Raw genomic sequence first — 14664 nt, 5'->3', positions numbered from 1 at the left:
TGAAAACACAAGCTGTGGTTAGTTTTGCAGGATTGAGGAAGGTAGTCCACACCCAAAGTTTTTCATTCTAAGGTAGACTCTTCATCTTGGTTCAATGACTTATTTCTTAACCTTTTTTTTCCAGAGTTAAGATGAGCATGAGATCAAGAACAAGTACTAGTAATATGCCTCATTCATTCTCAAAGAAAAATACATTAAATTACCTTCAGTTTTCTTATTTATGAATCTTATGTGTGCTCTAGCTCACAGTTTGGTTTAGAATTTGCTTACTTCAATATTTAGTCCTGTTGATACCCTTCATCTTTGCTGCATCAGTGGTCGAGTGAATTTATCTCACTGTCACTGCAAACAGCCTGCTCTGTGTTTGCAAGCTGTTGTCATGTCCTTTTACCACCTACTTAATCCTAATCCTTCATTCTTGCCATTGGCCATGTCTTCCAGAACTCTTATTTTCCTGGTCTCATATGGGATTATTCATTAGTTGATAGTCACCAACATGAATCTGCAAAATATAATCAATCTATAACAGGTCTCTGGTGAATATGAAAACAGGACCACGGTTCATTATTTCAAATCACTTCTATGCAGTAGGTACTATATACACTTGCATATTGGGATCTACATGTGTGTATTCATACATATGTGTGGAAGGGTGAAGAGAGTGGTGAGTTATTTTTATAACTGTTATAAAACCATGGCTAAAAAATTATAGAAGAGGTTTTGGGGTTTTATTTAAGAAAATCCTGGAAACTGGTTATGAGCCTTCCATTGATCAGAAGATATAATGATCAGGTTTATTTCTTTAGTCATGCAGTCATGTGAATTCTAAGTTGGTTTTTCCTTCTTTTTTTTTTTTTTTCCCTTTTTCCCCCCCTCTCTTTCCCCTTTTATTTTTCTCTTTCTCCCCTTCTTTCTCTTTTCACTGTAATTCACAGCTTTTGGAAATTAACTGGACTGGACTGACTAATCTTCTGGACGTTCCAGGACTGAAGTGAGTATAAGTAAAGCAATGTTTGATGTTTCACCACCAGAAAGTCAGAAGACCATCAGCTACATAATACTAGGTTAAATGTTTGAGAAGTTATCTCTTAATTTAGAATTATATGAAATTGCTACCTAAGCAGAAGGTAATGATTTCACTACAGGTGAAAATACATCAAAAAAGTATTATCTACTACATCTTGTTAAAAATATTTTGAAAAGATAGTTTTTAATGCATATTTTTCTAGTTTCCTCAGCCTTTCCAGATTTCCAGAATCTTGTGAATTTCCTATCTGCCATCTCCTAGGGTGGCAGAAAGACTAAGAGGATTATTTTTCATGCCACTGGGTTCACAACATCTTGGCTCTTGGCTTCAGATGCTGATACGTCCCTAGTTGCTTGTGTAAAGGTAGTTGGAAAGGCTTTAAGGCAGTAATCCAATTAAATAAACCTTCCAATCTCTTCAAGTATTTATTTTTAAACCTTTCAGTTTATTATGTGAAGGTCAAATGGAGTAACAAAATGATTGATGTATGTAGCTTGAAAAAAAGCCTTGGCATATTCAGAGCTTTTGAAATGAAACAAGATAAACCCCCAAATTAAAAAGCAAAAGTAGGGGTGAAAACCAAACTGCTTTCAGTTAGTGCAATCCTCATGAGGTTAAATATATGAATATATTCATAATTATCAAGTTACCTTGGGGCTTATTAATATGGAGACAATGGCTAAAGGATTAGTGGTGAATCTGATGCACACTTGGACTTTATGACTAGTCCTTTTATTGGATGCAATACTCTCAGGCATTGACTGACTCCAGGATTATTTGTTATTGTTTAAAGATGAGTTTGAATTTAGGTATTAAATGAACCCTTTAGCACTTAATTGCATGAGTGAAAGAGTTTTTGTTTTACTTAGGCATGTGAAGCCATTGCATGGAATCCCAGTTGAACAGCTTGAAATTAGAACTTGCCTTAAGTAGGTTAATGGTTGCAAGGATTGCTTATGTTTCAAGCCTGACTCTGAGGATAGAGATTTTCTTTGAGTGAGAAAATGGCTTCCAAAATACAGCTTCTGAGTAATAATTTGCTCTTCTGACACAACACTAATAAATTTACATGTAGTACTTAAGCTGACTAGGCTCCTGAGATTCATACCATGCTACATATTTGCCTGACTGCAAATACAAAGCCTCAGATGTAAACAAATCTTGCTAAGCACATCAAGTCTGCGGTTTCCAGAGCAACCACACTTGGCCACATGCATAAAGTAGTGCCATCTAGATTTGGTATAGTTTCTATAGTAACTGTAACTAAATGACTCATACTCTGCCTTGCCAAGAGATTTCTTCAGTGCTGTATTTGTTTGGTTTTTTTATCTGTATGTTTTTTATCTGTATTTAGCTTGCGTGTATTGATATGACAGCTTGACGTATTGTAGTTGTTATAAACAATGATGAACAAGAGATTGCTGCCACCACAGGTACTGTTTTCATCCTGTGGCTGGTAGCTACACACTTTACTTATTCATAGTCTGCAAATGTCTTCTGCTAAATGAATTTCTGTGTTTGCTGCTGGAGTTTTCCCTGTCAGCTGTTAACAACTTTCATGGCTCTTCATATACGACTCTACAAGGAGACAGACACAAATATACATCAAATTCCATCATTAATATAACTTTCAGAGGAGTGGAGCCAGGCTGTAAGAATACTCAAGTGCTGTCAGGAGGGGATGTGGATGATGGGATGTTATGGTTGCCTGAGATATAGTAAAAATACTCCATGCAGTAAGAGATATGCTGTCTCTGCAGTATGAATAAAGACAATGCAGGAATATACGTAGCTGCTTATTCTGTCACTAAAAATTAAGAGAGGAATAAAAAAGAGTAAGTGTCTCTCAATTATTTTGCTGCAATGAAATTGAGCTTTTGAAGACACTGTTAATAAATTGTACGAGGCATTTCACACTTCTCTCACTTTTGTGAACTGAAAAATTAATTCTAATAGAATCAATGACTTAGAGTTTTACGATCCTAAGAAACTATTTATCAGTGATGCCTCAACAGAAGGGTTTCAATGACACACCTTCCTCTATTGCTTGATCATTGATTTGTCTCTATTTTCTATGTATCAGACCTCTTAGTTCAAGTAGTAAAATAATGAGAAAGATTGTAAATTTTGCTCTCTGTTTCTGAAGAACAGTTTCTATCTGGGAGTATCCCAGCTTGTTAATACTTGGTTAGATAAGTTTTAAACAGCTTGAAAATGTTGTGTTGGTTTGGAATTCTTTTAATTCATTACTTGGTTACAGTCTTCAGTATTCTTTTTCTGGCTCCCTGGTTTTAAAGACAAGATATCTGCTACATCCTGTGAGTTCAGTTGCTCTGTGCAAAATGCTCTGGAATTCCATTAATGCTCTGATGTTTTATGAAATACAAGCATATAAGTTTGGATAAAAATATGAGACTGACCTTTGGAATTAGATTTGGGGTTTGGTCCTAGCATACAGGATTGCAAATCCTCCCAGGGAGTGGGCTGTGTTGTGTTTCAGGCTGTTGCTCTTATTTAAAGAGAGCTGCATTTGCACACTAGTCACTCTCTGAACCTTTTGTTAGTCTAGGATAGGTTTATTTACACCTATAGCTTATTTTATAATGTGTATGATTTTATCTCAACTAAAGAAGAGCATATAACCTTTCTTTCCTGGTGTTTCTGGTGCTATTGCCTCTCTTGCACTGTGTGTTTGCTCTCTCTGACCTAGGTCACTTAGTTTTCTCCATTAATCACCTATTCTTAAGGCATGCCTGAAGTTGAGCATAAAGGCAGAACTTTCTTTACTTGCCAGGCAGGAACACTAACAAAAGCAGGAATGAAACACACTCACTTGATCTCTCTAGTGAACTTCAACATCAGAATTGTATTTTGAAGAGTCTGATTGCTGCTTGTGTAGTTACCATCACCTCAGTTTGGGGTTTTTCCTTCTTTTAATGTTAAAACTGGTTGAGATGTTTATCTTAAAAATTTAACAAAACAATGGGGTTCATTTTTTGCCTCATTTTAGACAAAGAGTACACTTGCAGCTGAGGTGATCTCAAGTGTTTTTATAATTTTCTTTCTTGAACCTTTGTACATACCTTTAAAATCTTCCTGGTTATTTGGCTTCCATCATGATTGTGCCACTCCAGTTCTGTGTTTCTGCCAGTGCAGGCCATGTGCGTAGCCAATGGTGTTGGTCTGACAGCATACTGCTTTATTGTCAGCTTACACTCAAACTAGGTGAACCCATAGATTAGGAAACCTTCTGTGTGTTTGTGGAGGGGGTATGGGGTTGGGTTTTTTAAATGATTCATTACCAGTGTGATTGTACTGCCGCTCCCTTTTTGCCAGAACAAAACCTGTTTTGCTTTCCTAGCCTCTGTTTTACTCAGCCACAAGAATGTATTCTTATTAAACAGGTTGTGCTTTTGAGCTGGGAGGATTTCAAACAGAAACACAAAGAAAACAGTTAAAACATCATTGAAATGAAAATAGATTTAAGAGTTAACATCTGCTTGGTTATATGCAATGCAGGCAAAAAGACTTATGCAACAGCCTTATTCTCTGGGTGGCTTTAAAAGGTGGGGGGAACTTGGCAGTGGCAGGGAAAGAAGAACTTTATATTCTTTGTGGTTTCTCCTATTCAGTGTCAGCTGCTTCCACCTGGTGGCAATTCTGGCAGGAATCCTTTATTATTAGGAAGTCGTTTATAACCCAGATGTGTCCCCAGCCCCCCCTTTCTCTATTTGGTTGTGAGGCAGCAAAAGTAGTATGTTGCTGTAGCATATTTAATTCTCATGAAGTAACTGTGTATTACTTCCTCCAACAGTGGCTTATCAGATACAATAATACTGGATATAATATCCAACTACCTGGTCCTTCCAAACAGAATTACAGTCCCCCTTGTCAGTGAAGTGCAGATTGCTCAGTTGAGGTTTCCTATGCCAAAGGTAAGCATTTTTCTGTTAATACTAATAATCTGGCATTTTTTTCCCCTGTAGCATTAGCTAGTAAAGATATGCACAACTATGTGAGTTTCTAGACACTGTTACTGCAGTAGTACAAGTTTTTGTGAATCCAGCCATGTACAATAACTGATTGAATTTGTAAACCATTTCTGTGGAGCTAATGTTTCATAATAATGCCAGGAATGTTTTGTTTTGCTAGAATCTTGACCATATTACTTGCTAAAATATAGTTCAACTGTATAAATAAAAATTAAGTAGCATATGTTTGACATTATCAGTGTAAATTTATTGTTACCACTCTTCACTTGAAAGCTGTTACTTGCATGGCATTTCTTGATATAACCAGTATGATTCTGATTGTTGATGATAATTTTTCCTTCCAGGAATCTCTTAGTCCTGTGTAGGTGGATCATCATTGATATCCTTCCATTTCCAGTGTGTCCAAACCACTTTTCATGTTAAGAAAATCACAATGGAAACTGTAAAACATGTATTATATAAATTGTGATGCTATGGAAGCTTTCAGATTACTACAAAAACTTCTCTCCATTTTCAGGGTGTCCTAAGGATACACTTTATTGAAGCTCAGGACCTGGAGGGGAAAGATACTTACCTAAAAGGAATTGTCAAAGGGAAGTCAGATCCTTATGGAATTATCCGTGTGGGCAACCAGATTTTCCAAAGCAAGGTCATCAAAGAGAATCTCAATCCAAAATGGAATGAAGTTTATGAGGTATAACCCATAAAACCAACTTGTTGTACATTCTGTAAAGCTGTCTTCTAAAATTTCTTTTGGTAAAGAGGACAGTCTGGGGACTTCCTCAAGGATCTTCTTGATGTGTCCCTCTAAAAGTCTGTAACAGAGCAGAAGTTTTCCATTGATTTCTATACTTTATCTTTGGACTAACCATCAGTAATTCTTAAAAGTCGTGTGGTTTCTTAAAACCACCATGATCAAATAGCATCTGAAAAGCTCTTATACTTGTTCCACTCGTTCTGTTACATCTCTTAAGGCATTTTGCTGTTGGCATGTTTGAGTACACAAAGACGGTGCAGTTCACTGTTTCACTGTGCCAGTTAACAAAGCCAGTTACTTTTGACAGTGCCATCTTCCTGTACTTCCAGGCCTTAGTATATGAACATCCAGGACAGGAGCTAGAGATTGAGCTCTTTGATGAAGATCCAGATAAAGATGACTTCCTGGGAAGGTAAATATTATAGACAATACATTTGTAGGTATTGACAAAAGATTAAATATTACGATGTAGTATTTTTCTTTTTGCACTTCATTGCAGTTGTAGTTCTGCTGTATTACTGTACTTACACATCAATTATCTTCTCAAAATTATGGTAGTAAGTAGCTCCCTAATTTCTTCATGTATGTAAATACATGTGTATAAAAACATGCTTGTGTGTCTATATACACATCTATGATTGCTCATATGCTTTAATAAAAATAAGGTAAGTTTCCTGAGTATCTGGGGGAAAAAAAAGGAGTTGGGTGGGTTGTTTTGGAGTTTTTTTGCCTTATTTTGAGGGGGAGGAATGTGGAGGTTTTTTTGTTCTGGGGTTTTGTGGGTTGTTTTTTGTTCGGGGTTTTGGGTTTGGGTTTTTTTTAAAGGACTTATACTCTGCCTGCTTTAATGTTTGTAAGGTAGCACTAAGGCTTAATTATTTCTTCAGGGAAAATTAATATAGTTTTATAACTGTGTATCTTCTTCATCTTCATAGTTCTTAAATGGCTATCTCACAGTTTATTTTCCTCTTAAGAGCTGATCTTAACTATTTGATTAAAGAAGACATTTAGTTGTAATGCTTTCGCAGACATGACTCACTCTTAGTCCATAGGCCTACCTTTAGTATTTACCCATAAACATTTCAGGGTTTTAGTCAGCTTCTTTCTCCAGTAATTTGTCACCTTTATTTCTTGCAGAGTTTTGGAGCTTCCCATTGTTGCTTTCCATACAGAGTAGAACTCCCTTATCTTTCCAGCTCCTTCTCTCTTAACAGGAGCAACAGTACCTACTTCTCTTCTCATTAAAATAAAGAAGTAGGTAGTACAAAGGCTTCTTTTCTTTACACTTCCCTAATCTTACACTGAAGTGGTGGGGGGGAAAGTGGCATAATGTGTACATCAGTACTAATAAAATAAAAGCCTCAACAAATGTTCATGCACTGGCATGCAGTTGTCTGCCCTATTTATTTTTTAGCAGATTCTGTGGTACATTTTTAGCTTGTGTAAACTAGCACTCTCCCAGACAATGCCAAAGCATGAATTTGGTCATAGTGTACCTCCAGGGGCTATTTCCAGTGGGCAGTTCGGATGTGGTCACTGTTTTGCAAGTGTGGTCATATGTATGTGAGCCACACTGTGCCAGCTGCCCTTCTAGCTGCAAAATGGGCTCTTGTATAGGCATATTTTCTGTTACCTTGCATTCATTTCATTCCCTACTTCTTCCTCTCTTAGGGGCTAAAAGAATAGTATTCTGCTCTTTTGATCTCAGTGGAAGCCTGGATACTCAGCAAGCACAGGGTGGGGATTGAGTTCTGTATTAGGTTTTTTTGCTTGGCTAAAATGATAAATTTTTAAATCTTTTTCTTTTCCTTGTTTCTAGTTTGATGATAGATTTAATTGAAGTTGAAAAGGAGCGTCTTCTAGATGAGGTAAGTGTTCAGTAAGTATTGATGCAAAAAAATCCAAACCAAAACCAGCCACCCTCATATGTACTTGTTCTTATTTTGTTTTTTTCCCTTTTATATTTTTTTTTCCCCTCTGGATATAGTTCCTGGAAATGCATGAATAACCTTAATGCTGTAGAAATAGATTCCCAGGTCATCAATACAGTGGATATCTGATTTGGTGAATTCTGATGAATTTTATTCTGTCTTATATTAAGATTACTAGTACGTAAATGCAAACAACAGTAACAATTAGTGAGAGCTTTTTCTTGCAGGAGAACAGTTAATTGCCTGGTTTAGCTATTACTGGACTTAACAAACTAATTTTTGTCCTATATGTAAGAGAGATTTTATAGTAATGTTATAAAGGGTTTGTATTTCCAGAACTTCTTTACAGAATTTAAAGAATTCTCCTGATAATTTAAACATGTTTTTATTATACAGCACAGATGCTTGCATGCCTCTTTCTCTTATTCTGTGTTGAACTATCTAGTGTGGAACAGGATATTTGAAACAATAAATCAGATCTTTTCAGGCACTGCAGAGTTTCTCTCTGTGAGATTTCTGGTAGAGTTTTGCATTTCTTTAGCATCCTGAAGAGCCAGTTGCAATCATGTATTTGTTTGGTGTTAGATAATTTCACATTACTTTGCTTGACTTTTAGTGGTTTACTTTGGATGAAGTGTCCAAAGGAAAATTGCATTTGAAGCTGGAATGGCTCACATTGATGCCAACTGCTGAAAATCTAGACAAGGTATTAAAGCAACACATTACTTTTACCCTGGTCTTAATGTTTGTGGAGTGTTTGTTGTGAAAGGGGGGGAGATATTTTTTTTTTGTTTGTTTGTTTTTGCTTGGCTTGGGTTGTTTGGGTTTTTTTGGTTGGTTTTTGGTTTGGTTTTTTTTCATAAAGTGTGAAATTCTCCAGCTGTATGAATTTGGATAAACCTTTTATGCCAGGCTGTTTACCTCTAGACATTTCAAACCAGTCATAACTGTCAATGTAATCTTGCAGCACGGGATTTTAGAATGGTTTTGTTGTCTTCTTTTCCCTTAATGTTGTGATTTGAGAATATCAGATAACGTTTCATTAACCTGGAAGGTAAAGCTGGACATGATCACAGAATCACCGAGGTTGGACGAGATCGCAAAGATCATCAAGCCCAACCTGTCACCCAAGACCTCATGACTACTAAACCATGGCACCAAGTGCCACATCCAATCTCCTCTTGAACACCTCCAGGGATGGTGACTCCACCACCTCCCTGGGCAGCCCATTCCAATGGCTAACGACACTCTCAGTGAAGAACTTTCTCCTAACCTCGAGCCTAAACTTCCCCTGGCACAGCTTGAGACTGTGTCCTCTTGTTTTGGTGATGGTTGCCTGGGAGAAGAGACCAACCCCCTCCTGGCCACAACCACCCTTCAGGTAGTTGTAGACAGCAGTGAGGTCTCCCCTGAGCCTTCTCTTCTCCAGGCTAAACAATCCTGCTCCCTCAGCCTCTCCCCCAATCTAAAACCAATAATCAGGAAATGGGGTGGAAATTTCTGTAAAAACCAGTTTGCAATACCCGGATGAGTCTTGAAAACTTAACTGCTTCCACTTCCAAGTGTGCATTTATCAATGTTTGTGTTCTAGGAGGTATTTTTGAAATATTTTTCAGGGATGGGACAGAAATAATCTGACTTTATTTTCAGAAAGACTTACAGTGTGTTTTGGATTTAGGTGCTAACAAGCATTAGAGCTGATAAAGACCAAGCCAATGATGGGCTGTCTTCTGCATTGCTTATTCTCTATTTGGACTCGGCAAGAAACCTGCCCGTAAGTTGTATTCTGACAGATACCCTTTTGGTGTGGGTATCTCATGTGTACTTCCAGCATGTCTTGTTTGGTAGTATGGCACACTGCTTTACTAACACACATTATCCCATGTTTTCTATACTTCCTCTTCTTTCAAAACATGTACTGTAAGGTCCACATTTCTAGTAGTATAGTATTATAGATACATAATTAATAAAACCTTATTCTTTAATCCAAATGATTTTTCTTTAAAGAATGCTCCTTTCCTGGACTTAAAAGGCTGCATGTTTTTGCTACACAGTATTTTGCATAAAGAGCATGGGATTAGCATGTAGAATTTGTAAGGGTACTAACTGGGGAAAGACTGACTTCCTTGAGTTCAGGTAAACTTGCTTGCTGTAGTTGAGGGTGTCTGTTACTACTGTGTACTTGACACTAGCATGCTAGAGTATTTGTACAAGCTTTCTGTCAGGTCACTTGGGGTGTTGTTTATTTGCTTGTGCAAAACATAAACCAAAAAATACATTTCTGTTGTTGTATGGATTATACTATGGGACTGTGAAATAGTTTGACAAGAACAGACTGCTTCGTAGTTTATTTAGTAAAGTACTGTTTGTGGTTGTAACTCATATCAATAATAAAGTAAACCCTACCATAACATGGGAAGCATAGCACTGAGGTTTGCTGGTCTTCAGCAAATTCTAGAAGTGATGACTAAGAAAACAATCAGAAAAATGAAGTTTTCAACCTCATATTCTTTGCATGCATTTTGCAAATTTGTTCACTCATCAAATTTAAATCAGAGTGGCAGCAAATAAAACCTTAGTAGCCTAAACAACTTACATTACTGACTAGTGATTTCATGTCTGTTCCAGCGGTGTTCGACAGTAGTCAAAAGATGTAGCCTATTTGGAATAGAGTCCTGCATTATCTTCTCAACCTTACCATACTGAATTCAGTGGAAGTCTGTAACTTAGACTAAGTAGAATGACTCTAGTACAGAATACACAAAACTAGTAGTATGGTGTGCTTAACGTGACTTTCAGAGTACTGCCAATACACAGAAAAAGTCTGCCTGCCATCTGTTTTGTGCAGCAGGTTGAATCAAACCCATCTCTGCATTTTCTAGTTCTACTACTGTTACAAGTTTAATATATCAGTTGCAATATACTGAAGCCCCTTACTTAAAATGAAGTTTAAAGTTCTCTCATACACATTTCCAATTCTTTCCCATACAATTCTGCTTCTCTATATTCTAGCAAATGCTCAGAGGTTTTGTCATAAGTTCATTTTTCCCCCCTTCTGTCTTAAACAACTATTTCCTAACATTGTCCCTTCTTCCCTCAAAGTTGCTGCTGAGTTCTACCTAATTTTAGGGACAGTATTTTAATTTCAGTGCCTTAATCAGTAGATCTTTAAACTCTGGGGCACAAAAAGAAGTTCTTTCCTCGAAGCTGACCAGTTAGGAGACTTGGGAACAGGATTGCAAATTTCTTATTGCTGTTGCTGATGTTCTCTCCTCAGCACGAGATTGCTTTGGGTGGCTTGAGAGCAAGGATCATCATAGTGTGGGACCTATTTAATCTTTTTATTTGTTTCTCCTGCTCTACCAGCTCAGGGAAGCAGTTTGTACAAATGACTCAGCATTTAGATTTATTTTCTTTCCAGAAATGTGTTATAAGGAGTATGATAGAATGTAACATTGAACACTTGAAGATTCCACATAGAAGTTCACAAGAGTAAAATAATACAATACTCTGTTAGTTTCAGGTTCTCCAAAACCAGATATAAAAAGGTTTCTCAGTTAGGTGGTGGAAGTATTATGGGAAGACTTTTTCATGTGGGAGAACTGAAAAGATTCCTATAGATTTAATAATGTCAATACTTAGGTAATGACATGAAGCTGCTACACAAACTGCAGTGAATTATAGCAAATGTAGATTTATGTATTTCTTTATGTCCATTTGGTTCTAATATGGAACAACATTTACAAGACTAAACATGAAACTCTGCTGGCTTCACACAGTGTTTTCCTCTTCCCTGATAGGGGTCACATAGATGAAGAGCAAAATTAATCACATTTTTTTTATTGCTTATATTTATGGGGAAGAAAAAGTTCAGAGAAAATTGTGTTAAACTTACACTGACCCTTATTAATAGCTTTGAAGACTTTTGTCCAGAACTTTAATGCTATAGCTAAAATATTTTATAGCTGAATTAGTCCTTTTTATTACCTTCAAAATGAATTTCTTACGTTAGTGCTTATCACTAGCATACTTCAGATCTTGTCTTCAGCCTTGTTTCGTCTGTGTTGTAGTGGATGATCCCCAGAACAGGCATCTCTCTTGCACAGATGCATCATAGCTGTGGTCCTCCGTGACACCGAGATGATCGGTCAGAAATAATGTTTCAAGTGAAATAGAAATGGTGTAAAAGGCTGTTCTCTAAACTAACTTATTTGGACATGCCATATAAACATAAACTCCCATGAGTAAACATGGAAAGTGGGTTAATAGAATTGAATCATTTGCTGTGCTACAGAGAGTCATTTAACAGATGAAGCTATTTGCAATGACAAATATTTACTCTTTCAATCTGCCGTTTTCTCTGGAATCCTTTGACTGTTTTCCTTAACTTTTTTTTGTGTACTAAAGCTGCTTATGCATTCATTCTGCCACAATCCCATCACTCTGCTTTCTCCTTCCATTTCCATCTTCCTAAGAGTATCTACGAGGGAAACTTTGGGTGTGGATACTTAAAAGAGAGGAGAGCATCGGGACTAGTCTTTTGTGAAAACACTACCTCACTCTATAGAGCACTATTTGTGAGTTCTCTGGTATTGTTTGTATTGTACCTTTTTTTTCCCCCTGCCAGAGTGTGGATTAGTGCTACTAAAGCCACTCACTCTAGTGGAATGAGAGCATGCAATTTGTTTCTCTGCATGATTTCAACAAGTCTGCATTGTTTTTGTGCTATTTTTATTGCATTTTAAAGGCTACTTAAATTTCATTGATCAGCATATCATTGGGTAAGTAATTACCTTTTTGTGATAAAAGCCCAAGATAAGTTTGTTGGAAAAGCTCTTTACATTTTAACTCATGTGCTGATTCATTGAGAAATAAAATGCATACCATACTAGCACACTGTGTGCTGGCAAATTGTTGGGTTTGTTGCTTAATAACAACCAACATCCCTGTACTTTCTTTGAAAGGTGATGCACTTAATGTTTGTAAGAACTTGCAACCTCTCCGCACTGCTTCAAGTACTGCTTTCAAAACGAGGGTGGTTCTTTGTGCTCCCCAAACATATAAATTCCCTTGTAAATTCTATTTCACTCCATGATGCTCCTTGTTTTGCAAATTCCCAAGCTTTTCCCCCACACACCACACCCCCACCCCTCCCGAGTTAGTCTGTATTTGGGAAAATCCAGGCTAGGAAAAACCACCTATTAATACTTCGTATTTGAATTTACTGTTACAAGATTATTACAAACAAATGAGTCTCTAAATACTTTGCACTTGCATCTGTAAAAACAGCCTTGGTGTCTTTAAAAAGGATGAGAATCTGTTCAGAATAAGAATGCTGTTGCCAGAGAGAGGTAGGTATGCCATTTATGATTGGGTAGATACATTTGTTGCTGGCTTACTACTTTTGGCTCATATCATAAACCTTGATATAAAAAAAGCCAGCCTTCTCCCCTGCTTCCCAAAATCCCAACAAAACCCATTCCTGTCCTTCTTTCAATTGGAATTTCATTTTAAACTAATAAAAAAAAAGTAATACCCATTACCAAGTGTTGTTAAAATTTAATGAATAAGAAATGTAGTTCATAAACTATGGTTCAATCATCTTGATAGTAAAACTGATAAGTTGCCATTTCTTCTAGATACTAGATACATCCTGAAGATAATTACCTTAAATAAATCAAAACTGTTGATAAAGAGCATGGATGGTTTTATTGATCCTAGGCTCAAATCAACCAAATCTCCAAAATGATTTGTGAGTCAGAGTGGAACAGCAACCATTTTAGGATGCCCAGGTCTGGATTTCCTTCAACAGCACTGTTAACCACCTTGTTCTGCAGCTGTATGGGTGTTAGTCTTGCAGCACAAGATTTATGCCCAAGGCTAGGAGACAGGACTGTAGTAGCCTACAGGTAAAAGAAGCTTCAGCTGTCATGAGACTGCATCTTGTTTTCAGGGAGATATTATGCAAACATTCACAAGTTCAGCTATCTAATTGGCCTGTAATGTGAGTTACTCGGAGTGGCAGTGGTAAAAAGGGAGCTCACTATATAAAGTGAGGAAAATTCAGTGCCCTGAGTGCTTCCTGTTCCTTTCTGAGCAGTTTTATTTGCTCCTGGGAACCTAGATTAATGACTCCTGATTCAGACATTTACCCATCTAAATCTGATTTTTATGAAGCTAAGGACTAGGAATAGTGTTCTTCATGTTACTTACTTTCAGAAATTATACTAACTTTATGGTACATTATCATTAGTTCAGAGCAATTTCTCTTTCAATTTGCTGCCTATATAACATATAAATTGTCCAGAGTTTAAGTCAGCTCTTAAAGGTCCTCGGCTGTCTTTTGGTTATCAATTGACGATGCACTTGCAGATTTCAAAACTTTTAAAGCCCATTTTAATACTAAGCAAGACTTAGTGAATCAATGCAAATAATTTGTTCTACTCCATAGCATATTGAATTATGATCTGACTTGGAAACAAAGCACCCTGTTAGCTGGAGTGAACCCTATTGTTTGGTTAGGATTTACTGTTAATGTCACTGGCTCTTGCAGAATGCTTGCCTTAAATCTGATCTATCCCACTGCATTAGTTATTAGTGTAGTTCTTGGATACCCATTCCCTTTTCCTACACCTGCAGAGACAACCAGAACCATAGCAAGATAATTTTGCCCGCAAGGCAAGACCTTTTCTTGGCTTTTTGTGTTGAGTACTCCATTTTGTTGTCCTAGTCTCCTCCTGCCCAGCCTTTCAACCACCATCCTCATGGCCCGGCATCTCCTTCCCTTTAACCCTGAAGTCTGGCTAAAAGACTGTCCCAGCTGATACCCCTCTTGGCCTATCCTTGCTATGATTCCCGAGGAACTGAGACGTGTTCAATATCCAGGAATGCCTGCCTTTATGATTGATCACATAGGTTTGGGTTTGACTTCTAAAATTCTTTGGAATAATAAGATAA

At 37.1% G+C, this 14664-nt stretch overlaps 1 protein-coding gene across 3 annotated transcripts in view; it reads left to right on the top strand.

The window, feature by feature from the left end:
- Positions 1-14664, top strand: part of ESYT2 (extended synaptotagmin 2) — a 74310-nt gene that overhangs the window by 44640 nt on the left and 15006 nt on the right. For all 3 annotated transcript variants that reach the window (XM_068146023.1, XM_068146024.1, XM_068146025.1), the window contains exons 7-13: positions 936-991; positions 4842-4962; positions 5537-5713; positions 6106-6188; positions 7596-7644; positions 8324-8413; positions 9386-9481. In XM_068146023.1, coding sequence (XP_068002124.1) covers positions 936-991; positions 4842-4962; positions 5537-5713; positions 6106-6188; positions 7596-7644; positions 8324-8413; positions 9386-9481 — 672 coding nt within the window. The remainder of the gene's footprint in view (positions 1-935; positions 992-4841; positions 4963-5536; positions 5714-6105; positions 6189-7595; positions 7645-8323; positions 8414-9385; positions 9482-14664) is intronic.

The sequence above is a fragment of the Melanerpes formicivorus genome, unplaced genomic scaffold (assembly GCF_026170545.1).
Source record: "Melanerpes formicivorus ecotype bairdi unplaced genomic scaffold, bMelFor1.0.p_v2 SCAF_13, whole genome shotgun sequence".
In the NCBI taxonomy this organism is placed as follows: Eukaryota; Metazoa; Chordata; class Aves; order Piciformes; family Picidae; genus Melanerpes; species Melanerpes formicivorus.
Note: the sequence above shows the minus strand (reverse complement) of the source record. Positions and strands in the feature narration are given on the sequence as shown.